The 27,327-nt window shown below is 46.0% G+C and overlaps 1 protein-coding gene across 1 annotated transcript; it reads right to left on the minus strand.

Annotated features, from left to right (window-relative positions):
* Positions 1 to 456: 456 nt before the first annotated feature.
* GPR173 (G protein-coupled receptor 173) lies at positions 457 to 25,054 on the minus strand. The gene is made up of 2 exons (XM_059385522.1): positions 24,324 to 25,054; positions 457 to 4,487 (listed from the first exon to the last, which is right to left on the minus strand). Exon 2 carries the CDS (start codon positions 4,388 to 4,390, stop codon positions 3,269 to 3,271), a length of 1,122 nt encoding a protein of 373 aa, XP_059241505.1. The 5' UTR covers positions 4,391 to 4,487; positions 24,324 to 25,054; the 3' UTR covers positions 457 to 3,268.
* Positions 25,055 to 27,327: the final 2,273 nt, after the last annotated feature.

Below are 27,327 nucleotides of genomic sequence, written 5' to 3' on the forward strand. Positions count from 1 at the left end.
CTTTATACTTGCCCTCCTTCCAATCCTTTCCTCAGTATATGCCGCTTTTAATTGTATTTTAGATTTTGGAGGGTCAGATTGATGGTCTTTCCTTTGGCGTGGTGGTGGGGTTCTGGATTTGGTCTGGGATTCACATCACGGGTGTGCTCCTCACTTTGTAACCCTAAGCAAATCACTCCCTCTCTCTGAGGGTGTGTCCTCAGAGACACTGTTTCCTGTCCTCTAAATCAGGCATCTTTAAGACATGTAGGAAACTGCCCATTGCAGCCTTTCTGTGGTAGCAGAAAATTGGAGGCAACCTAGAGACCCATCACCAGGGGTATGGATAAGAAACATGTGATAGATGTAGAAAATGGACCACTAGAATGAATTAGATCTACGTACAGCAACAAGGCTGGATCTCTCGAAAACAGAATGTTTAGTGAAAAAAGAAACAGAACAAGATTTATAGTACAATACTGTTTATGTAAATTAAAACATAACAATACCATATATTTTTCACAGATACACATATATGTAAATAAACACATGAACGGTGAATTGGAAGGACATACATTAAATACACAAGAGTGGGTGCCTATATGGGAGGGGGTATTGGATCAGGGATGGGTGATGAAGGGGGAAGAAACAAAACAAAACAAAGAAGAAAAGGGACTCGCATGGACCAACGATGATGTAGTGTGCCAAGAACTGAGGAGTATGGTCTACTCAATTCTGTGCACCTGAGAGAATAAGTAAATAAACGGTAAATTGAGGGCCCAGGGAGCAGGCTAGCTGGGTAGACTCCCAGGCTTGGCTCCTCCCCCCGCCCCCCATAGCATCCCTCCTCTGAATTTAGTCAAAGCTTACTAAAGTCCCAGATGTATACAGTGGACACTTCGGAAGGGCTCCCATCCCAGACTGAGTAGTCCCTCCAGAAGCCATTACTTGTAGGGGACATTTTCTAACCCCGTTATTTCCCCCATTCAAGTTTGATCCCCAATTCCCAGTCCCTAGTCTCCAAAGTGGTCCACTTTCAGGAACACCTTGTTCCCGTTTTCGGAAGGAGACTGACACAGGAGTTGGATGGTACCCAGGGCTCTCCAGGCTATGGAAGAGATAGGGTTCTCAAGTATCCTGTCCTCCATGTTCAGAGCCTGGGCCAAAGGAGTAAGATTTTACAAGATGGGAGTCTACCCTCTTGCTGCATACATATGTATGGTTCTAAAATTCTATTCTCCGACCACTCTACTTCCTACTGCAGACGCATACTCTAGTTTGTCTCCTTTCAATTAGGTGCATACATGTATGTGTGTGTGTGTGTGTGTGCCATATGTCTCCACATACAGCATTTGCTCACATGTGTGCACCAGGCAGTGGTGCCTCTCCACACAAAGTCCACAGACACAGTCCCACTTGACCATACCTCCTCACATGTGGTCATGCAGACAGGACACACACACACACACACACACACACACACACACACACAGAGTCAGAAAGAGAAGACATCCAATATAGCATTGTTCTTTTCAGTTTTCCATTTACAAAATCCAATGGTGAATCCAGGCAGATAGAAAAAAGAAATGGAGGAAAACCCTACCTACTCCCACCCCTGTGGTTCCCTCCCACCCCACTCCCTGGGAAAGGCACCCCCATCACTATCACTGAGAGAACAGGTACCCTCCACCCCAGCCTCTCAGCCACTCTGGCCTGCCTTTCCAGGGCCACTCCACAGCCAGGCTCATTAATGTCTCTCCTGCCTAGAGTGCCCTCCCCATTCCTCTTGGGTCAAGGCTTCCCCAATTCTGGGGCTGTCTTGGGGGTAGGGAAAGAGCTTAGGACAACAGCTTCTATCAGGAAGGGAAAGGAGGATAGATAAATACAGATCTCCCCCTCCCCCAGGAAATGGGGGAAGGGGGACAAAGAATCTGGGCAAGGCCAGGCAAAAGAATGCCAGCTTGGCTCACCAGTCCATAAGAACTGGCAGTGATGTGAGCCCAGAGTGGACTCTGCCCTGGGAGGGAGGCTTGGGCTCTCCCACCTGGAGAATCTGGCTGCAGTCTGCTCCATTTGGGGTGGAGGGAAAAAGAGGGAGAAGGGCTGTTCTGGGAAAGGAAGTTGGGGGCTGAGGGCCCAGAAGGCCTAGGGCTACCAAGAGGGGCTTGAGACAGACCCCCGAGGCTTGAAGGGGACCAAACGAGGTCAGATAGGAATGGACTCCAGTCCACAGTGCCTTGAAGCTTATGCTATCCCCCAACTTTTCATCCTCAGGAGAATAGTGTGAACCCAGGAGACAATTCTGGGGCCGAGTTCTGCTCTGACCCAGGCACTGGGATCCAGTTACTCTGGGGAGTTTTGCTCTCTTCCTACACTTCCCTGGGGGAATGCACCTGCCTATATGGCACCCATATTAACCCTAGTGAGGCTGGAGTGGACTTCCATCCTCAGGAAGAAGAATTGGGGACTGGGGATCCAGGAGGCAGCTCGAAAGAATGCAGCCAAGCTCGGGTCTCTTCAGCTCGATGCGTGCAGCTCACATCCCATTCTTCACCTAGCATGGACCCATCCCAGAGGTCCTTCTCCCTCCCCTCATGTCTTCTAGAACAGATGCTCAAGAAACACTTGGGAGGTCTGGACATGGTGGGGAGGGAGAGGAAATCAGGCTTGGGACCAGGGTTAGCTTAAAACAACATCGCACACAACATAGCAATTAAACGTTTCTGCTCCTGGGGGACCCAGCACCCTCTTTGGTCCCTGTTGTCAGCAGATAAATTTCTCCCTCAAAATCCAGCCCTTGCTAAAGGACTCGGAAGGGAAGGGTGCATGGGAGCAGAGGTGGCAATAAGAGCTCTGGAAGTCTATTTTACAGAACAAATTTCCCCCTTCTGGACAATGTCAGAAGGAGAGACATTAAAGCAAGAAAGCCCGTCTCCTCAGCTGTTAGTAGAAAAACCTGCATTTTCAGTCTTAATTTCTTTTTCTGAATTGTCACTTCTGAGAAAGGAAGAGAGAAAAAGGGGGGAGGGGGAAGGGGAGAGATTGTAGAAGTGGAGAAGGAGGCAGCGGAGACAGGCCCCACAGAATTAGAAAAGCCTCTTTTCTAGTCCCCCACCAGTCTCCAACCCTGGGGAGGTGTCGGCAAAGATGCCTAGATTCTGGGTGATTCAAGGGGCTAGGGCTGGAGCTCAGAAAGAAAGGCTCCTATATGGGGCCCACCCTTCCCTTACTGCTGGCTCCATCACGGTAGCCATGACCATCTCCCTGCCTGTCTGTCTACCAGCTTGCTTCACATAACACAGTAGGGTTCTCTGGGAGCCGGGGCACCTCCTGTGCCCCAGCAGGGGGCGTGAGTCCTCAGGCACTTCTTGAGGTCCTTGTTGAGCAGGAAGCAGACGATCGGGTTGACAGCAGCCTGGGCGAAGCTCATCCAAACAGCAGTGGCCAGGTAACGGTGGGGCACGGCACAGGCTTTCACAAACACTCGCCAGTAGCAGGCCACAATGTAGGGTGACCAGAGGAGCAAGAAGAGCAGTGTGATCGCGTAGAACATACGGCCCAGCTGCTTTTCACCCTTGACCTCGTCCATGCCCAGCAGCCGCCGGCTGGCTGCGTGCCCATTCTGCCTAATACCCAGCAGGGTTGGTGGCATGGGCCCACGGCCAAAGCCAGCGATCCAGTTGGCAGCAGCCTGGCCGGTGGCCCCAGGGCCATGGAATGTCCAGTTCTGGCTGATGGCTGGCACCATCTGCACTGGCTTCATCTTGCGGTGACGATACTCGAAGAGGAGCAGCTTGCCATAGACAGCATGTGTAGCTGCCATGAGCACAGCCAACATAAGCATGAAGCCCAGCGTGTCATTGGCCTTGAAGTAGCGATGCTCAAAGATGCACTGGTCCTCCTCACGGATAAATTTGTAGGTGCCCACATCAAAGACGGGTGGGAAGGCCATGGCCACAGATAGGGTCCAGGCCATGCAGATGACAGCTGCGCATGTCCAGAGTGTCATGCGCTTGGCGTAGAAGCGGTGGTGGGCGATGGCCATGTAGCGGGTGACGCTGATGCAGAACAGCATGAAGGCCGCATGGAAGCAAAAGAGCACGGCCATAAAGGCCACAATTTTGCAGCTGAGTGCACTGAAGGTCCATGAGGAGCCGTGGCGCACAGAAGCCAGCACAAAGGGGAAGCAGACAGCAGAGCGTATGCCGTCGGCCAGGCACAGGTCCAGCAGAAAGTAATAAGGAGCCTTGTGCAGGGCACGCTCCTTGAGCACCAGCAGCGACAAGATGGCGTTGCCCGCCAGGCTTACACACATGATCAGTCCCAGCAGCACCAGCTTCACATATGCTGATGCTGATGGCGGGGACAGTGCGCCGCTCACCTCTTCGGGCTCTCCAGTTGTGTTGGCCATACTGAGGGGCAGGGGCTGCTCCCAACCCTATGGGATCAGCCAGTCTGGTATTCGATGGGTCCTGGGGGACTCCATCAGTTGTCCTGCTGGGCTGCACCTGCAAATGGGGATAATGGCGGAGACGCAGACATAGAGAGAAAGAGAGATGATGGCAGGAGAGAGCCAGAGAGAAAAACCCAGACAGAGGCACAGAGAGAGAGTAAGAAAGGATAGAATGAAATGAAAATGGTGACAAAGATATAAATGGATACAAATTGAGAGGCAAATGTGGGGATGAGAATGAGCAGAGATAAGAAGAAAAGGAATCAGAAAGACAGGGAGAGAGGGAAAGGAAGGAGAGAGAGAGAGAGAGAAAGAGAGAGAGGAAGATGGGGGGGAAGATAGAAAGAAACACAAGAAAAAGAGACAGCGAGATACAGATGGAAAGGTGAGGAAGAAACAGAAAGGGCAGTGTTAATGGGTCTACCTGGTCTCCACACTTATTCCCCGGCTGGTATCAGGTCCTGCCCCTGGCCCACTCCTGCTCCTGCTCCTACCCCCTCCTTGCTGGGTGAGGAGGCTGTTTCACCTCTCTGGATGTTCTCCTTTACCTGTTTCCTCCATTGGTGGGTCTGTGGGGCAGGGGTGTTGGTGCAGCTCTTCTCCCCCTTTGCAAAGCCCTAAGGTTATGTTCTTCAAACTTTTTTAACTGCTACCCATAGTAAGACAAACATTTTACATTACAACCTCGTACACATACACATACGTGCACACATAACTGAACCAAAAGTTTCACAAAACACGACTGACCCTCTGTGTAATGTACTCCGTTAGTTCTGTTCTATTTCACGATTTTTTGTTGATGCTGGTAGCCAGCCATTAAATGAGCTTTCTTATTCATGATCAGGAAGGCACTTAGCATGCTCAAGAAAGAGTGGGAAGACCAGTGTGGTTGGAAAAGGTCAGGCAGGGGAGACAGTGGTATAAAGTAGAAAGGGGTCTGGAGCCAGATTATACAGGGCTGTGGGCCATGACACGGACTTGGTTTGTTTGTTTGTCTGTTTTTTAAAGATTTTATTTGACAGAGTGAGACACAGCGAGAGAGGGAACACAAGCAGGGGGAGTGGGAGAGGGAGAAGCAGGCTTCCTGCTGAGCAGGGAGCCTGATGCAGGGCTTGATCCCAGGACCCTGGGACCATGACCTGACCTAAGCCAAAGGCAGACACTTAACGACTGAGTCACCCAGGCCCCCCGGACTTGGATTTTTATTTTAAGTGGGGGAGGGAGTATTGTGACTATAAAGATGTGAGTGTGCTTGTGTGCATTCATTCATTGAAAAACGATTTACTGAGCATCTACTTGTGCCAGCCACTGGGGCCGCAGCTGTGAACCAGATAGAAAAGGACCCCTGCCCTTATGGAGCTGATATTCTAATTGATAAAGAAGACATACAGGTAGAGTATAGTAGGTCAGATGATGATAAGTTCCTAAAAAGAAAAGTAAAGGAGGGAAAGGGGTTAGGAAGTCCTAGGGGTGGAGGAGGTCTACTTTTAGATGAAATGGACAGGGAAGGCTTCATGGAGGAGATGTCATCTAAGCAAAGACTTAAATAAGGTGAGAGTGAGCCATGTGGGTATTGGAGAGAAGAGAAGTCTAGGTAGAGGAAACAGCTAGCACAAATGCCCCGAGGTGGAATCACACGTGGTGTATTTGGGGAAGAGCAAGGAGACCACTACTCCTGGAACAGAGTGAGTGATCAAAAAGCAGTGGGCGGTAAGGTCAGAAAGGTGGTGAGGCCAGATCATGGAGGCCATGATGAGGACTTTTACTTTGAATGAGATGAGAGCCAAGGGAGCAGAGGTGAGGTGTGATATGACTTGGGGTTGAAAAAGATCCCCCTTGCTGGTATGAGGAGCACAAACCAGGTGGGGCAAAGGTTGAAGTAGGGAGACTACATAAGAAACTCCTACAGTAATTCAGGTGAGAATCAACAACACTCTGTGACCCTTGCCCTGCTTTATTTTTCTTCGTAGAACTTACCTCTTCTAATGCATTATATAATTTACTTAAAATTCGGTTTATTGTCTGCCTCTCCCTATTAGAATGAAAGCTCCACAGGACAGGGATTAGAGACTCAGACACTCTCTTCTAGAAGAGCAGTGCATAGCACATTAGGCCCTCAGTCAAAGGCTGTCAGATCAGTTGGTTGAGGGACTAAAACAGCTGGTGGCTCAGGGAGGGCTGCCTGGAGGCATCCAGGTAGGATTTGCTGAAAAAGCAGCCTGGGCAGTACAGGAGTGAGAGGGCACAGGCAAGGCTTGGTGGCGGGAGGCGGGGGGCAGGAGGGCTTCTGGTGTGTTTGGACCGGGGGCAGGAGGGCAAGGAGTGTGATGATGTAACATGGTAGGTTCCAAAGGGAAGGCAGCAAGCTGGAGAAGCTCAGAACTTTGCGGGCTGGGTTGGGCTTGAGGTTGAGGGACACGGGGCTGAGTGGAACCTTTCTACCTTCTCTCTCCCAGGAAGTCACCCCTTGGTATTTTTTCCCAGATTGCTCCAACATGGCCTGCCACAGCCACCTGGAGCCAAGCTTTTTCATGGCACCCTGAAGTCTCAGACACAGTGCCAAAAAGCCATGAGAAGATGCTAGGGCAGGGGCTTGGGAGAAGTGGGTTTCGTGGGTCCCCTTTCAGCCCCCTCAAGGCCTAATAGCTCCCACAGAACTGTGGACCAGCTGACAGCTGGGTGTGCGTAAATGTGTACATACACACACACACACACACACACACACACACACACTCCTCAGCCTTGAGGGGAAGCAGGGGGAAAGCATTAGAGACAGAGAGAGATTGAATATAAAAGAGAATCAGAGAAGCATGCAGAGAGTGACAGAAGAGAGATGTTTGTGAGAAAGAGACTGAGACATAGGAGGGAGAAGGGGAAAAATAAACAGAGAAAGGGACCAGGACTTCCACACAAACAGGAAAAGACAGAAATAGAGACAAAGGAGGAAGAAGAGTGAGGGGAAAAAAGAGAGAGACACACACATAGAGCATGAAAGAAGAAAAATAGAGACAGAAAAGTAGAGACAGAGAGAAAAAGAGAGACAGAGAAGGAGAGAGAAAGAAAGAGAAGAAAGTGAGAGAGACAAAAGGAGAGAGGGAAGAAGGGAAGGAGAAAGAGAGAGACAAAGAGAGAGAGATAGGTGAGGGATAATGCCAGGAAAGAGAAGAGAGAGATAAAGAGACGGGTTGGGAGAGAGACAGAGAGAAGCAGAAATAAAGACAGAGAGGGAGACACAGAGAAACACACTAAGATCCAGAAGGTGGATAATTTGTAGCCCAGAGTCTCAGGGAAAGCAAACCAAAGCAAACCAAAGCAAACACACACTAAAATGAAACAAAACAACACAAAACAATAGCAGCAAACGAACAAAATCCTGGTGTTGCCTAGAAAGCTGGGGCGACTCTACAAGTGAGGAGAGGGTTCTAAGCCGACTGGCAGCCATAGCTTGGGCCCATCCTAGGCTAAAAGTGTGAGCAGATGCAAACACATACACACTTGCCTATGCCCCGACGCCCTAAGAAAGATATGCAGACAACTACACACACGTTCACACAGACACATAGGATCCTGTTGTGGAGACCTACGGACAACAACCGGCTCACACACAGGGACATCAACTCACACGCACATGCACATGCACACACCGTATATGTTCTTCCACAGACAGATTATAACCTGCCTAAATGCCAGGGCATCGTCCTCAACATAGGCATTACTGCCCCCTAGGGGACACCTTGGAAATCTGCAGGAGCATTTTTGGTTGCCACAAGGCTGGGGTGCAGGATGTACTTCTAACATTTAGGGGTCCAGGGCAAGGATGCTGGCCATCCAGTGATGTGTGGGGCGGTTCTACACACTCAGCATATGTCCAGAATCCCCTAGGACTTTGGGTTTGTAATGAACTGAAACCTGAATCTAAGAACTCTATTTCACAAAATCCCCCCTAGTTTAATATATCCTGAATTATTCAGGAAAATAGCTGTCAGCTAAGTCCAAAGGAGACTGCACTTTGTTTGGGAGAGCACTTTCTTTGAGTTGTTAACTATTTCGGAAAATATCACCCCTAGGCCTCTGCCTGTCATTTTCCTGCACTTTGAGCAAGGGGAAACATTTTGGTTTTTCCCCTTCCAAAAACACATTTACTCATAAGATGTTACAAGCCTCTAACTACCTTATTGAATTTCCTGAGGAGTTGCATGCTCAAAGCTTCACATATCAAAATACAAATTACTACCTTATAAATCACTTTCCTTTAATTAATTTTTTTGGTTTTAGAGCTCAGAAAATATGCATATCATATGAAATACTATATGGATTTTCTTTTTGAAATTACATGTGCAGAGAGATTATATTATCTAAGAACTTCATGCTTGTATTGTTAATGGGTGTTACAAAATATGGTATGTAAAATAGAGTGTTAGGTATGAGGGGGCTGAGAACTGCTCATATACACAGACACACTCAGACACACACACATGTGCAATGGCTCATAAACCCACAATTGTAACTCCCCTAACACACATACATACATAAACACACAGATGAACACTCAAATCCTGACAGATAGATACACATATGCAAACCTACTCACACAGAGACTCATATATACATTCTACCTAATTATTTAAATTCTCTCACATAATCAGAAAAACTTCTGTGACACAGGCATGTACACAGTGACATACCTATATCATCACATACAAAAACTGTTACACAATAATACTCAAAGTCACTTACATATGTCACCATACTCACATGCACTTGAAACTCGGCACACATGTACACAGACAGAATCCCCCTCAGATACCCACAGATATATTTGCACAGAGAAAAAAAGACAAGCAAAAACTGTTCATATATACACACACATACATACTCTAACACACAGAGGCCAACTAATCCAAACCCTTTCACATAAATTAGGCACGCTCACCAAAAGACAAGTACATCCTGGCACAGGTACATAGATACCCATTCGTGTACATACTCACTTGTGCAGAGAAGTATACCAGCTCCAATACACACACACACACACACACCCTTGCAATGTGCAAGCACAACCAACCACAAATAGAAAAACCGCCCCTGTGTACAAACACTCTTGCACACAGATGTGTACACACACGCGCTTGTTCACATTACTTGATATAAACACCCTGCAACAGGTCTATACACAGAGACAAACCCTCACACATGCACATACCAGCCGACTCCTTCAGGCTCAGGTGGAAACATTCGCAGAGCTGCTTAGCTCACAGCAGGGAACCAGACCAAGAGAGGTTCTAGGGGGTCAAAGGGAGGTTGTAAATGTTTGGATCGCTTCTTGCTGAAACATCCCAGATAGTCTGATTATTACTTTGATTGCCACACTGTGATCAGTAGGTTTTCTGGTTTTGCCCATACATGTACAACACCTGTTTTTCTTTTTAATTTGACCTTATTTAAATTTTTTCACAACTTTTTTTCTATAAAAATAGTTGCATGACAGTTATTATTATTAATTTTATAGAGTTGCATATATAAAGAGAATATAACTATTTTGTTAATTGCCCTGATTGTTCTTCCTTTATAAAAAAAAACTTTTTCCTCCTAAAACATTTCAGATATAAAAAAATAGAAAGAGGGATGCCTGGGAGGCTCAGTTGATTAAGCATCTGCCTCCGGCCCAGGTCATGATCCCAGGGTCCTGGGATCGAGCCCCATGTCGGGCTATTTGCTCAGCAGGAAGCCTGCTTCTCCCACTGCCTGCTGCTCTCCATGCTTGTGCTCTCTCTTTCTGGCAAATAAATAAAATCTTAAAAAGAAAAAAAAAGTAGAAAGAGTCCTGTAATGAATTTCGGTGCACCCATTGCCCAGATTCACTAATGATCAACCCTTAGGATCTTGTTTTGCCTATAACCTCACCCACTTCCCCCACTTCCAGAGTATTCAGAAGCATATTATACCATTCATCCATAACTATATTGTGGTGTTTTGAAAAGGACTCTTTTAAAAATGTTACAATGTAATTTTTATTATTTCTTCGTTTATTTACTGATTAACTTGTGATTGGCTTTTAGTATTAAAAATTAGCAAAATCGGATTATTGGTGGGATTTCATAATTTATTTCATAATAAATTATTATCTTTTGTTTTAGGTAAAAACATTTGTCAATAAAAGAATAAAGCCTGACTGTGGTTAAATTGAATTGACCCAGTAAAGAGAAAGCTAGACCAAACTTTAAGGCTTTGTTTCCAAAATGCTGTTCTCTTAAGAATGCAGGAGACCTCAAATTTGTTTTTTTATTTAAATCAGTTTTCAGAAGTCACTAGTATCTGCTGACCCCTTCAATACTTCATATTCAAGTAGACTTAATTTTTTTTAAAGATTTTATTTATTTATTTGACAGACAGAGATCACAAGTAGGCAGAGAGGCAGGCAGAGAGGGAGGAGGAAGCAGGCTCCCCACTGAGCAGAGAGCCCGATGTGGGGTTCGATCCCAGGACCCCGGGATCATGACCTGAGCTGAAGGCAGAGGCTTTAACCCACTGAGCCACGCAGGCACACTCAAGTAGACTTAATTTTTAAGACATTTCTTTTCCCATCAAAATTTATTTTATAATTAAAGCTGGAAAATCAGGAGACTCACAAGACAAACACAGTCTCCCCTCCAAAAACTCCAGGCTGTCCCTGATTTAAGCAGTTTAATAAGGACTGTCTGAAATTTGGACCCAGCTCCCAAATAAGCCCTCTCATCCGCCGTCTGTGTGTCCAATTTTGTGTGGAACAGTTATCAAAAGAAACTTCGCACTCGGTGTTATGTGCAACTGATAAATTGTTGAATACTACATCTGAGACTAACGATGTACTGTAGGTTGGCTAACTGAATTTAAATTAAAAAGATTTTTAAAAAGAAACTTTATTTCCTAGTAGGCTATGTTGGTCAACTGGCCATGAAGCACTCTGACAAAGAGAAATATTTGGACTTTTAGAAAGCATCTGAAAATGCACATTAAGAAATCTGACTCTTTTATGAGATGGGTTAGAACATTCTTTTTTTAAAAAAGATTTTATGTATTTATTTGACAGACAGAGATCACGAGTAGGCAGAGAGCCAGGCAGGGAAAGAGGAAGGGAAGCAGGCTCTCTGCTGAGCAGAGAGCCCGATGCAGGGCTCTATTCCAGGACCCTGGGACCATGACCCAAGCTGAAGGCAGGAGCTTTAACCCACTGAGCCACCCAGGCGCTCCCTTCTTTTCTCTTTTTAATTTGGATTAGAAAATTCTTAGATAGAGCTTAACCAGCTAGTGACAGGATTGCCTGATTAACAAGCAAAGCTAAGATGCCCCTTCCAGTAGTATCTCAGCGTTCTGCCAGGAACGTTCTAGCAGTCTGCTGGGAAATTGTACACATCATGTTTGTGACCAATGAAGTAAAAAGATAGGAAAGAGGTCACTTTCAATTATTGCTATTAGGAGACACAGTGATGATGGGTCAAAAGACGCTGAAATGACACTAACTCAGAAGACTGATGAATCAAAAGGGTTTTCATTTTATATTGATGCATCTCTAAATATTGATTAATTGTGTTCAATTCATAGTACTGGTCAGAGAGCCTGAAGAGAAATGCAAGAAGCACTAAAATAAGTTGAAATATTCAAGGTTGAAATATTCAATATTTGAAATATTCAAAGTGAATATTCAAGGTTTAAATATTCAAAGTGATACACGAATATTTTCTATTATTGTGGAAACTCTGCATTAGTCTGTGGACTGACGCTGCTGTTGATATGGCATGAAGTTTACATCTGGAATTTGTTCTGAAAATGCCAAGATTCATGCACCAAGGAGCACTCACCTATAAAAGTTTACCTATAGGTATAATTTCCACAGTAAATGATGTTAGGTGAATTTGATTAAATCCAAGTTACTACCCACCTGTGTGTTGGATTTCTGTGAAGCCTTGGGATCAGTACACTTTTCTCTATTGTTTTAAACTTAAGTGTGTAAGAATTCTATCAAAAATTTATGAGCTAAAAGAAACAAACTGAGGGTTTTGGAGGGGAAGGGTTGTGGGGATGTGTGAGCCTGGTGGTGGGTATTAAGGAGGGCACGTATTGCATGGAGCATTGGGTGTGGTGCATAAACAATGAATCTTGGAACACTGAAAAAAATAAAATTAAATTAAGATGTTAAAAAAAAAGAAAATTATCAGCATTTTTGTGAATGATTCTCATTTGCAGATTTGATGTTCACTCATTTCAACAAAAGGCTCTTTGAGCACGTGAGTAAAATTACATCAAAAAATTTTAAGACACTCAAAAATATATGAATGTATACTGTCAAGTTTTATGGATTCAAAGCCAAACTTCAACTTAGAAATGAGGTCATGTATGGTTCCCCGAGTGAAAATTAGTTGGTGTTATTAAGTTGACAACTAAAAAAGACTTAGTAAGATGAGTAGAGCAATATCTGTGTCTACTTAGGGCAAAAGGTTCATAAATTATTTTGAAATACTCAAAATGAAAATTTTGGGTTGGATTCAAAATTCATGTGCATTTGTTACAAGAAATTTCAACATCATGTTTGATTGAAAGAAAAGAAGGAAGTGTTAGATTTAAAGAAGGATCCTCTCTTTGAGCACAAAATTCAAAGACTATGAATTGGGCACCTGGGTAGCTCAGTGGATTAGGCCTCTGCCTTCCGCTCAAGTCATGATCTCAGGGTCCTGGGATGGAGTACCGCACTGGGCTCTCTGCTCAGCAGGGAGCCTGCTTCCTTCTTTCTCTTTGCCTGCCTCTCTGCCTATTGTGATCTCTCTCCCTCTCTCTGTCAAATAAACAAGTAAAATACTTTAAAAAAAACAAAGACTATGAATTATCCAAGTTCCGATTATTGATAAGAAAGGAGTTTTAACCAGTTTTTAAAAAAAAAAACCCTCTTTGGCCATTTGCTGCCACCTACTCACGCAAGCAGTTTCCTGTTGGTGGTGATCACCAAGACACAAAAGAGATCATTAGCTCTTTCGAGCATAAAACCTGGGTCTTTGCCTGGCCAGGGCAAAAACAAGTGAGTTACCAAAGGGAGGTAAAACAGAGGGATGAATAAGCAGTTAGTTGTTGCATTTCTTAAGAAAGGTTGGTATGGTGTGAAAGCTTCAGAGAAACCAAATGGTACCTGATGACCCCAAAGCTGATGCTTTTAAGGTGAGTTTTGCTGACTTGCAGAATCATGCAGCTATGTTTTATACATTCAAGCTAATTACTGAAGACATTAAGGCAAATGGTGTCGCACAACCTCCATGGACTAGGTCTTAACCTTCATCAACAGGCTTTCCAAGGTCAAGAAGTAGCAGGTCACAATAGATGTTTATATCTGTGTCAGAAGTACTAATGGTTGTTTCATTTGGCTTTGGGGGGGGTGGGGTTACCAAGAAACACAATAACTTGATGTAGAAGATTGATGCTCAGCACAAACTACTTTACCAAATCACGACAAAAATGTCCTTAAAGGAGTCAAATTACCATAAAATAAAGGCATTCAAGATCAAAGGCTCAGAAGTGGCCATGAAAGCTGACCGTTACAAACTTGCATTAGTGAATAAAAGTTAAGTTTTCAGAAGTGAGCTCAGTGTAATATGAAAAAATCCTGAAAATATTTCACTTGAGGGTGCCTGGGTGGCTCAGTGGGTTAAGCCGCTGCCTTCGGCTCAGGTCATGATCTCAGGGTCCTGGGATCGAGTCCCGCATCGGGCTCTCTGCTCGGCAGGGAGCCTGCTTCCTCCTCTCTCTCTCTGCCTGCCTCTCTGCCTACTTGCAATCTCTCTCTGTCAAATAAATAAATAAAATCTAAAAAAATATATTTCACTTGAAACTTGTATGCAAATTCAATATTTAATAACTCCCCTAAAACTTTGCATTGTTTATTTTCTTCATCACAATTTGTATAGTGTAAAGAAAATGTTAAAGAATTTCTTTTCACCAAGCCCCAGTACCCCTTAATCTTCTTCAGTTTACTCCAATGTGCCATATAGATATTTCACCTTTTCCGTGTGCCAGATTGGGAGTGCCCTAAAACATTCACATCCAGATACACTGCATAGACACACCAGCACACATGGACAGAGAAGTGCACACAGGAACACGTGTACATCGAGATTCAAGTTTGCATTCACATCCAGACTTACACCAGCTGATAAGCACAATCAGGTGAATGTGTACAGGTACACACACACACACACACACACACACACACACTCCTCTTCTATACAGAAAGTTAGGTATGTGTGTTGGTACCCACCTACCGGCAAATCGTGCAAAGATATACAAAACACACACAAACATACACACACACACACACACACACAGATAACCACCCTTCAATAGAAATACAGGCCTTGGCAGAGGAAAACTCACCACATGCATGGGCACATGCAGACACATACACACACAAACCAAATCGTATGGACCAGGGGCATACGATTATTGATGTGTGGGGCATGGGGCACCTGGGTGGCTCCATCAGTTAAGCAACAGACTCTTGATTTCAGCTCAAGTCATGTTCTCAGGGTCATGAGATTGACCCCAACTGGGGCCCTGCGCTGGGCATGGAGCCTACTTAAGATTCTCTCTCTCCCTCTGCTCCTCCCTCCTTCCCCAGTCCCGTATTCTCTCTCTTAAAAAAACAAACAAACAACAAATCATATGGATCTACACTCTTTCAGACACAATCATGCATGCATAGATGTAAGAACTGAAATTCACACACAGGGTAAGTCCAATTCGTATGCTATAGATCCAGGCTCTCCCCCACCCCAGGCTCTTACATTAAGAGATTATAATCCATGATTTTAGGGAATACTACTCAACCATCAAAAAAATATGAAATCTTGCCATTTGCAATGACATGGATGGAACTAGAAGGTATTATGCTAAGAGAAGTAAGTAAATCAGAGAAAGACAATTATCATGTGATCTCACTCATATATGGAATTTAAGAAACAAAACAGAAGATCATAGGGGAAGAGAGGAAAAAATAAAACAAGATGAAATCAGAGGGAGAAGAACCACAAGAAACTCTTAATCATAGGAAACAAACTGAGGTTTGCTGGAGGGGAGAGGAGTGGGAGGATAGTGTAACTGGTGATGGACATTAAGGAGGGCACAGGGTGTAATGAGCACCAGGTATTATATAAGACTGATGAACCACTGACCTCCAACTATGAAACCAATAATACATTATTGGTATTATTGGTAAACCAATAATACATAATAATACATTAATTGAATTTAAACAAAAAATTTTTTAAAATCCACTGTTTTATACAAACGTTGCCCCGGTACACATACATTATACACACAGTATGCTCACACATACTGGCATATGGCTCAGGTTCACTGCCACACACACAGAGGCAGGCAGGCATAGACAGAGCAATGCAGACCCACACATACACAGCCACATAATCACCAATGCTTATAAACACAGACAGACACAAATCCTCAGATGCACACACTATGCATTCACTTATACAACACGAACATACATCCTAGTACACGGTCATATGGACAGAATCATTTATACACATACATCATCATCATCATTACCATCATCATATATAAACCTGGATATTAACCCTCCTACATGTATAGACTCAACAAAGATTCACACGTACACATTTACATCCTGACTACTACAAACCTGCTTACATATTCAGATAAAAACATACTGGTGGGGCGCCTGGGTGGCTCAGATGGTTAAACATCTGCCTTCGGCTCAGGTCATGATCCCAGGATCCTGGGATAGAGCCCCACATCGGGCTCCCTGCCCAGCAGGGAGTTTGCTTCTTCCTCCCCCCCTGCCTCTCCCTGTGCTTGTGCTCTCTGTCTCTGTCTCTGTATCTCTGTCAAATGAATAAATTAAAAAAAAATACTGGTATGTGTGCACACATATGCAGCATACCAGCAACCCAGATAACATCTGCACTCACAGGGACACACATAGCTACAGATACAAAGGTGTGCATTCATACACCCAGATGTACACTGGGAAATACAGATGTGTGGCCAAATCCCCTCCACTGACCTCCTAGATACATACTTCCTTTCTTACGCACTCATGGTTTTATATACACACTGGGACATGTATAAGTATAAAGCCAATTTTATGTACAAAAACACTCACATACACAGAATCTGCTCACTTACTTATGCATACACATGGATACAGAGAATGGGGCAAATATGCACATAGAAATGACTCTGTTGCACTTGCAGATGGACACAGACTGTTACTTACACACCAGGTATGTGCAATAATTGTAGTACTAGGTAACACCTGATATGGCGCAGAGGACTTACTGTGTGCCAGGCACTGTCCTAAGCCCTTTTCAAATATTAACTCATCTGATCTATGATGATAGATAGTATTATTACCCTTACTTTACAAATAAGAAACTGGGGCTTAATTGAGATTAGGTGCCTTGCCCAAAGCCCCACAGCTAATAAATGGCAGAACCAGGATGCAAATCCCAGAGCCTGGCTCCAGAGACCTTGTCCACTGAACTTACATGGAGAAACACACTCACCTCACACACACAAACAGATTCACACCACTCTAGCACAAACCCATGCACACACAAGCTGCATACCAACATACATGGCTACCAATAGACACACCCATGTAAGCACATACACAAAAAGGAATAAGCTCACATTTACAGACACTCTAGCAGAGGGATATATGCCCTAGGAAAGATGTACATGTTCCTACACACACCTACAATCACACACCCCATCCAGACACACCCACACTATCAAACACAAAACACCCAGATACACCAGCCACGAAACATCTGGATAAACCCACACTCACACGCAGAGACACCCACATTATCAGATACATTCCCCACCCAAATACACCCAAACACTCTCATACACACTATGAAGATATACTCACATGCACACACCCTCACCCAGATACACTCACACACCCCACACAGATTGACCTATATACTCTCTTTCACATGCCACCCAGATATACCCTGTCTGTCTCTCATGCCTGGCCAGAGAGAAACCCACACTTCTTCGCTAGTTACACCCACACTCACACCCTGACCCAGATAGGTGCACATTCTCTTTCTTACACACACCATTCCAATACACCCACTTCCACACACATACCCAATACTGATACAGCCACACTCTCACACACATCCCATCCTCATATACACACACCTCAATACACTTACATTCACAGCCATCCCACCCAGCTGCAGCCACATTTATGCAAACTCCCAACTCAGTACACCCACACTCTAATACGCAATATTTAGGTATGCTCAAACCCACAGACATCCCTAACCTAGAGCCCTCATATTTGACCCAGCCATACCTACAGTCTCTTTCACACATGGTATCAAGACACACACCCACAATGACATGCACACCATTCAAAGGCACAACACTTACCCACAGCCAACCCGGATACTCACACTCACAAATTCCCAACCAAGTATGTTTGCACACACGGATACCTACACATTATCCAGAGATACCTGTTCACACAAAAATCCTATCCATATACACGCATATTTTCTCTTGTACTCTCTGTCTCACACACACACACCCCGAACAGTCCCACTCACACAGCCCAACCCAGATACATCCACCCTCTAAAACATATATACACCATCCAGATTCATCCCAAACAGACCATTGAGATACACACACACACATCAACCAGATAAATACATCTACTACCATCTAAATACATAATACATCTGCATTCACATACACACATCCCACTAAATACATAATACATCTGCATTCACATACACACATCCCACTCAGATATATCCAACTCTCACACATGCCATCCATTTATCCCTCCCCAAACACTCCACTGCCCAGATACATCCCTGCTCTCATCCCCTCCACACCATTCAGATGTACTCACACTCCAAAACGTGCTTTCCATCCAGATGTGTCCCCCAAACTCTCACATATCCCATCTAATTATAAACACCCTCACACACATATCCACACCCGGATACATGACCAAAGCTCTTACAACACACCACCCAGATATGCCTTACTACACATTCCACCACCCAAAAACACCTGTTCTTTCACCCACCCACCATTTAGATACACTCATATTAAAACACACTCCACCCAAATGATACCCCCACACTGTCTCACACACAGCCCACATGTACCACTACAGTCTCTCACACACCATCTCCACACCTCACACAAACGATGTCCAGATACACTCACTCATAACCCCCAACCCAGTTACACACAAACACTTACAACCATCCAGCTACACCTACACATTCCTCCCACCAGATACATCTATGCTGTCACACACCCACCACACTCTGAATCACCTACACTCTTTTACACATACACACAATCCAGATCCCTCTCTCTTAAACACCTGATAGTGTTTAAACACCACAATACCCACACTCCACACACACAATGCAGATACACCCATACTCTCTCACACCTGTGATACACACATCTCATCCACATACACACCCACACACCATCATAGATACTCCAATCATATATACGCTCACACACATACCCCATCATCACCCAGATGTGCCCAAATTCTCTCTCTTATGCACACACACCATCTAGATATATTTCGTCACACATTTCCACTGCCTAATAGACCTATATGCTCACCCACCTAGAAAACTTCCAGATAGACCCATACTTAAATGCTCCCATGCAATTACACCTCTACTCCTTCGTGTACACACTCTACCCAAAACACCCACAATCTCTCTTAACACAACACAGATACATCTACATTATAAAACACATACATCATCCAACACCCCCCACTCTCTCTTGCACCACTCAGATACACCCATACCCACATACTCCTTAAAAACACACAGCCTCACACATATTCCCACCCAGCCATACTGTAACTCTCATGCTATCTTCCACCCAAATAGACTCATGTTCTTATAGCATCTCACAAATGCACCATTTACATGCACTTACACTCACACTCACCCCTCCAAAATATAGCCAAATGTCTCACATGCATATCTTAACCAGACTCTAACATACACAGAACCTAGATCCCCTCCCTCCCTCCCTGTCCCTCTCTTTCCCCCTCATTCTTTCATTCTCTTACCATATATACCACCTTCTACACACACACACACACACATACACACACCATAGTCTACCCAGATATACCTTCAGTTATACATACACATTGACATCTAGATTTCTGCCTGGATGGCATAATTTGGGTGCTCTCTGTGAAAACCATTTGCCAAACTTAGACACAACAGTGCCATTTTGTTCTGGGCCTCCAAGAGTGGGGGGATGGGAAGGGAGGTCTTTGGGTTTCAAGAAATCTATTTCTAAAAGGTCACAGGCCCCCTTCCCTAGGAGGGGAAGCCATGATTGGTTCCTACTTCTTGGGTGTGAATGATGACAAGAATTATCCTGAGACACCCACTCCCCAACTGTCCCACAAAAGCCCAGCACATGGTTGAGGCCAGGGAACCCCCAGAAGAGGGTCATGGATTACTCAGGTGTTATAGCTTGCCATCCTGTAGAACATCTACACAGAGCTGATATGGTCTAGCAGGGTGTCACTGAGTCTTAGGCTTGCACAAATAAATGATGGGGTATACACAAAGTATCACACAGACTTGTAAGCACCCTCCTCTATCACTCCCTCAGGGATTAGACCTATCTGCATAGGTCCAATGCCAAATGTCTCTTTCTTACATATGGACCATCAGACCAGCACATGTACAAATACCTACACTTATTTCCACACATAGGCACACTCACAGAATGCACACTCACACAGCACTTGGTCCCACATCTGCACACCCATTTACTCTCAAACATAGACATACAGGCATTGCATACATTCACATGACATAACGCCCACGAATGACACACATTCACTCACAAACACAGGTATACATACAGGCATACTTCCACATGTCCATGGACAGCCAGACTCGACATCACACTCAATGAGACAATGAACAAACATGACACCCAGAGGTGAGCTCCCAAATGTATACACACACACACACCTAGATGTGACCACATAAGCATTTTCACACACTCACATATACACAGGGTACTCCTGTACATCAACACCCAGATGTGTACCTGCACGTCAATGAGACTATGTATTCGTATACAAAAATTGTAATACACATAGACATACACATACACCGGGGCATGTATTCCTATGAGCATACTCACACGCACACAGACATGTACATCATTCATTCCTATATGCACACAACCAGACTTGGAGAGGCAAATGTACTTAGAAAACACACCCACACAATCATAATAAGAATGCATGCCACGTGTATTCAACACATGTTCATACACGCCTATGAGAAGCTATGCAAACAAATGAAGATTCATTTATACTTAAATTCTCAGACAGACTTGGACACAAAGCTCTGTTCACACACATGCACACATGGAAGAACTTGTACATCTGCACAAGAATTGGTAACACTTAGCACATACACATGGCAAAGACATACACACACACCCACAAATGTAAGTATGTCATGTATATACATTCACTTAACAGCTCTATGACATACGGTCCAGAATAAATACAAACACATATATACAAATAATAAGAACTGCACAAATTGGTCCATTCACCCACCTGTACAGTCAGAGTGGCACACACAGGCATATTCACACACACACACACACAGATGTATGAACACATGGGCAAGTATAAAGACATGTTCACACAAATGCACACACAGACAGATGTTCACACATACTAGCATATATACACACGTACACTAATGTTCACTGACAGGCATATCTACACAGACACATTTACACTTGTATTCAGAAATTCAGACAAAACACATTGAGATATGTGCACCAGGTATCATGAAATCTAGCTACTCATGCATACCACAACCAGACTTGCACTCACACATAACAGTGTACCCACAAACACAACTGGACATGTACCCAAATGCATTCTTTCACCTATGCACATAGCCTTTTGTGAATATATACACAGGCAGAGACCCACCCTCACAGCCATAACTATACAGAATCAAATGTGTACACATGGGCATACCCACAAAAGATGTTTTCTTGCACAAAATATGTATGCACACATTGCTCCCCACCCACACAATTAGTTCTCATTATATGAGGGTGATCATCTACACTAACATTTCCCTAATCAGATGTGAACCCATAGGTCTGCCTACAGACCTATGTACTCAAACACACACGCGTGCACAGACACACACACACACAGACATATACACAATTGAAAATGCTGGAGAATCCACATGGACATCCACAAATGGACCTACTCATACACGTACATTACTGACACGCCCACACAGAAGCATACTGACACACACATACATGCATGGACACACAGACACACACACCCCCTTACACTCACAAACACACCATTTAGATATACCTACACTCGTGTGCACACATAGATACAAACAAATGTACACAGATACAGCTAGATGTTCACCTAATTGGGCATGCATACCCAGGTATTCTGAAACCCTCATAGTCATATGCATATAACCAGAATGGACACCCAAAGACAAATTGATACATGCACATATACAACTAAACATTCAACAGGCCTGTTGGCTCACAGAAGCACAATCTTACTCAGCCTCAGAATCAAACATGCCCATTTGCTCACCCAGACAGACATGCAAAGTCATACCCACTCCCCTGTGCACACACAAGCCTACCCAGACACTCACACACTTGCACACACCACCGTGTGGTCTGGTCCACACATGACTCATATACATCCACAATTCCCATGGACAGACACATAGTCACAGACTGCACACGTTCAGTTACACATATATACCCACTCTCAGGCCCAGATGCCTCCAAACCACAGGCTAGGTCCTCTTCCTTACACAACAAATGCTTCTTCAGAAAAGTCTACACTATACCCCAAAGCCCACCCCTTCCAAACCTCACCACAAGGTCTTTTAGATCTCAGACTTTCCCCTCCCCCTCCTCCTCCCTCAGCCCTGAGGACCTTCCTCCAGCCACCCACCCCTCATTCAATGTTCCACCACATCTCCACACCCAGAAACCAGACAGCAGACCCCACTGTCCTCCGCCAATCCAGGCTGTAGGTGCAAATCCCTGGGACCCGTACTCCCATGGGTCTGGTTGCTGCATGGGCCACACCCCAGCTCTACCCAAAGCTCTGCGATCTCAGAAGCTTCAGCCTTGGCACTGCCAACCACTGACCACAGGCCCAACTCTTGCCAAGTCTCCCCTCGACAGGGAGACGCCTACATCACCAAGGCCAGGAATGCTGCAGGCTGCAAGCCAGGCCTCTGCTAGCTCATGGGAGCTTAAGCCTGTGTGTGTGTGTGTGTGTGTGTGTGTGTGTGTGTGTGTGTGTGTACATGCACGCGCATGCTCACATGCGTGCATATGCATGTGTGTGTGTGTTTTCACACACACAGGGGCAAGTACAGGGAAAGGAGACTGGAGTGGAGTGGGGGTGGGAGGCTCTGCCCATAGCCACCACTTATCACTACCTACAAAGAAAGAGTGACAACATCGAGCTGCTCCTGCCTCCCCTCCACTCCCCAGCCCCCATTTGCCTACCTGCTGTCCTCTCTAGATCTCTGCCAAGACCTTGGAGAAGAGGGACCAGTTCTTCCTCCAAATAATCAATAACAATATTAATCATGAATAATCAACAATATCGACCATGAGCTTTGCTGATATCATTTCAGGGCTACTACTAAGCACATCCTTTATTTGCATGCACCAACTCATTTAATCACCACACATGCCCATGACTGGAAGGGTTACCAGTCTCTTTGACAGATGGGAAAACTGAGGTTCAATAAATGGCACATTCTCACTAAAGTTGCAGAGCTAGGAGCTGGGCGAAGTGTCCAAGGAGAATCCACATTCTCCGCGTATTGGGTTTTCTTGCCCTTCCAGACACAGGGATCACTGGCCACTGTGCACAAGGCCATAAGATCTGGGGGTCCCAAACACAACAAGGACATGTGAAACAGACATAAAGAGCCTTGGATGGAAGCTTGGGCCCCCACTGTGGCCCCTGCAGGTTGTGTGGCATGGTCCTGGCCCCCACAGGGCCATCAAGCAGCCCAGCGCCTGGAAGTGCTTCCCATCCCCACCCCACTTTCCCTATGGTGGCTTCCTCCCCCTAGCTGGGAAGCACAGCAGTATCTTCAGTGGGGAGCAAGCAAAAGTCTGTGCTACCTGTGCGGAGAGACAGGGAAAAGTAAAAAGGAAGGGAAGCAGGGAGGGAGGGAAGAAGGAAAGAAAGACTGGGGGGTGGTCTTCTGGGATCTGTTTCTCCCGTCATGTCTACCCACCTGCCTGCTCACACACACAGACAGAAACACACATACCCTGCATGCAGACCAAGGAACCTGGAGGAGAGTGGAGGAGGAGGGAGAGGGAGAGGAGGCAGCTGCAGGAGGCTGAGCCTGCCCAGGGTGCAGGCATTGAGGAGACTCCCATGCATGCCTTCCATAGCTAGCACACACAGGAATATTAACACAGCCTCATGCCCCAACACAACCACAATGATAAAGACAGACCCTGTGTGGGGAGTGGGGAAACAGGTGGTAGTTCCCTTTCTCATGGGACATTTGGGATTAGGGAAGATGGAGATGGCTAGAGGACTCTCCAGGCTTAGGTCTCCAAATAGTCCTTGTGATGGAGCGGGGACCGGGGGTGGGGGACACACTAACCTAGTGAGAGAGAGACAGAGAGCATGGCAGTGATGGAGACTCTGAAATATGTGTGGGGAGACAGAAGAGAAATCTCAGCCCCCCCCCCCCATCCTTGTGGAGGGATGCTGACTACTTACCTGGACTCTCTCAGCAGGGCTGTCTTGGAATCCAGGTAGGGGGCTCAAGCAGTCTCACCCAGGATAAATCACAGCCCAGGCCACATTGTGGAACCCTCAGCGATCTGGCGGCCAGTGACACTCCTGCTTCTGTTGCCGTGGATACAGCAGCCGGGCTGGTCTAAAACGCAGACATCAGGGGGAGCAGGCACCGAAGGGGTGCACCGGGCAGGGCTGGGGACGCTGGGGAACACCAAGTGGGCAGCACACAGCCTTGGGGTGCCCAGCTAGCTGGCAAGTGAGGGTCCAGGCAGGTGCTTCCCCCACTACACACTCCCACCCCCATCTTGGATGCCACCGCCAAGCTGGGAGGGGGGCCAGGGCTGGTCCCTGCTACCCGTCTGCCCGCCTGGCTGCCGGTCCCCCCCCCCCCCCTCCCCGTCTGCCTGCTGGCCGCCGCCTTTTGTCCTCAGAAGACACGGTCCCCGCGGGGCCTCTGCCAAGCCTCTAGCAGATGCTCAGGGGCCAGGGCTCCTCTCTGGGAGCACTCTGGCCATGGCCTGGGAGAGCCCCAGGTTGGGGGGCTCTCATCCAGGCTCACCCCGCTTCCCAGGCCTGGCGGGGAAGGGGAAGAGGTGCAGGTCCACAGCCAGAGGCAGCAGCAGAGGTGGTGTTGGGGAGGGGATGGACGCCAGAAAGAGGGGGTGGGGTGGGTAGAGAGGCTGGCCTGATAGCAGTGTCCCGGGTTTTAGATCCGGGTTGAGGAGGGTGGCTCAGAGCATCCAAGGGGGGGGGGTCCTGATGCAAAACGGGGGCACCGCGGGCCTGCCGGAGGCACGCTCCTGGCCTGGGAACCACCCCAGCTCACACAAATCCAGGTCCCAAGATGTTGGGGACCCACAGCCAGAACGGGTTATCAGTGGGGAGCCCAAGGCTTTAAGCCCGACCCCATCCGGACTGTCTGTCCCCCCTCTCCACGATTTGCACGGTCCCTGCCTCAGGGGCGGGCGGGGGAGGGAGGCAGGCGGGAGGGAGAGGGAGGGAAGGAGGGAGGCTGAGCAGGCGAGGAGACTCTCAGCCGCCAGCCTGGTCCTCCCTGGGGCGGGGCGGGGCGCGGTGGGTACTGGCGAGGCTGGGGAGCAGCCGGCTCACTGGCTGGCCGACTGGGTGTGGATGCTGGCTTGGGCGGCTGTGCTGCCTGGACAATAGCGGGCTGGGGAAGTGAGACTCCGGCCTCGCTGAGATGCTTGAGGGAGGCACGCTGGAGGTGGGGAGAGGCGGCCAAGGGGCTGCTGAGAGCAACTCACCTGGGCTACAAGTGTCGCGTAGAGGCAGAAAGGTCCTGTGGAAGTTTCTCAAAAGCTTTGGGGTGGGAGGGATGCTTAGAGCTCCGCGAGGTAGGATAGATAACCTCATTTAGAATGGGTTCTGTGGGCATTTTCCCACCAAGGCCTGTGGGCTGGTGGGGGGAGAGGGGCAGGGAGCGCTGCTCAGCCCCAAACAGTCCCTCTCAGGACACCTCCAGGGCCTTCCCTACTTTCTCTGTGCCAATAGACAAGCACATAATACTGAAGGCCATGATTCAGGACAGCAGAATGGGACAGGTGAGGAGAAAGCTTAGTAGGCAGAGATTTGAAGACAAGGAAAAAAATATTTCTGTCCTAAATGGATTAAATTGGGACCAAATGATGCAGTAGTGGTTCGCTAATTCATAGCACTTGAAAACTCCCAGTGTCACCATAGAAACAATTTTCTTTTATTTGTTTCCTTCTCACACCCACTGGCTCACTCTTAAACATGGCTTTATGCCAAGCCCAGTGGTGGGTGCTGGAGATACAGGTGAATCAGACTTACTCTCTGCCTTAGAAAACCCTTGCTGTGGTCTGTGGTCTGTGGTCCTGCAGCCAGCCCACCTGCAACCCAACCAAATCCCCTACGGAACTTGTGAAATGTGGATCCCTAGATTTACTTCCCAGAAATACCAATCTAGGAAGTTCGATATGAGGCTACAAAACCTGTATTTTGACAAGATCCTCAGGTGGTTATTTTTATGCCTATGGAAGTTTGGACACTATGCTTTGGGGAGAGAGAGAAAAACCCATGAGCCAAAGATAAATTCACAGTGGAAATTAGCAAATATTTTGAACTGACTGATAATGAAAATATCAGTCAGTTTAAAAGTATTTAAAATCTTGTGGGGTGCTGCTAAGGTGATGCTTCGAAATGTATAGCTTAAATTATATATTATTTTTCAAAATGTGGCAAATCCATCTCAAAAAGTTAGAAAAAGCAAATTAAACTTAATGAAAGTAGAAAGAGAGAAATAACAGATAAGATTAGAAATCGACAAGGGACGCCTGGGTGGTTCAGTCGGTTACGTGTCTGCCTTGGGCTCTGGTCATGGTCCCTGGAGTCCTGGGATGGAGTCCCGTGTGGTCAGGCTCCTTCCTCAGCAGGGAATCTGTTTCTTCCTCTGCCTCCTGCTCTCCCTGCTTCTGCATGCTCTCTCTCTCTGACAAACAAATAAATAAAATCTTTTTAAAAGAGTAGAAATTGACAAAATATAACAGAACTACTACAGAGAAGATCAACAAAGCTGAACATGGGTTCTTTTAAAAAACAAGAAAAATGATAAATCATTAAAACTGATCCCCAAAAATACATATAGAAGTCACATAACTATTAACAGGAGCAAAAGAGGAAGTACAATATGAGTCATGGATACATTAAAATATAAGACAGTATTATGAAGAACTTTATATTAACAAATTTCAAAACTTTGATAAATGGGAAAATTCCTGGAACAATACAATACACTAAAACTCACACAAGAAAATAATTTAAAGATAAATAATCCTATAGCTATTAAATAATTGAATTTACAATTTAAAAGCTTTCCATAGGGACGCCTGTGTAACTCAGTTGTTAAGCATCTGCCTTCAGCTCTGGTCATGATCCCAGGGTCCTAGGATCAAGCCCTACATCATCATCATCATCATCATCATCATCATCATCATCATCATCA

The sequence above is a fragment of the Mustela nigripes genome, chromosome X (genome assembly GCF_022355385.1).
Source record: "Mustela nigripes isolate SB6536 chromosome X, MUSNIG.SB6536, whole genome shotgun sequence".
NCBI classification, from domain to species: Eukaryota; Metazoa; Chordata; class Mammalia; order Carnivora; family Mustelidae; genus Mustela; species Mustela nigripes.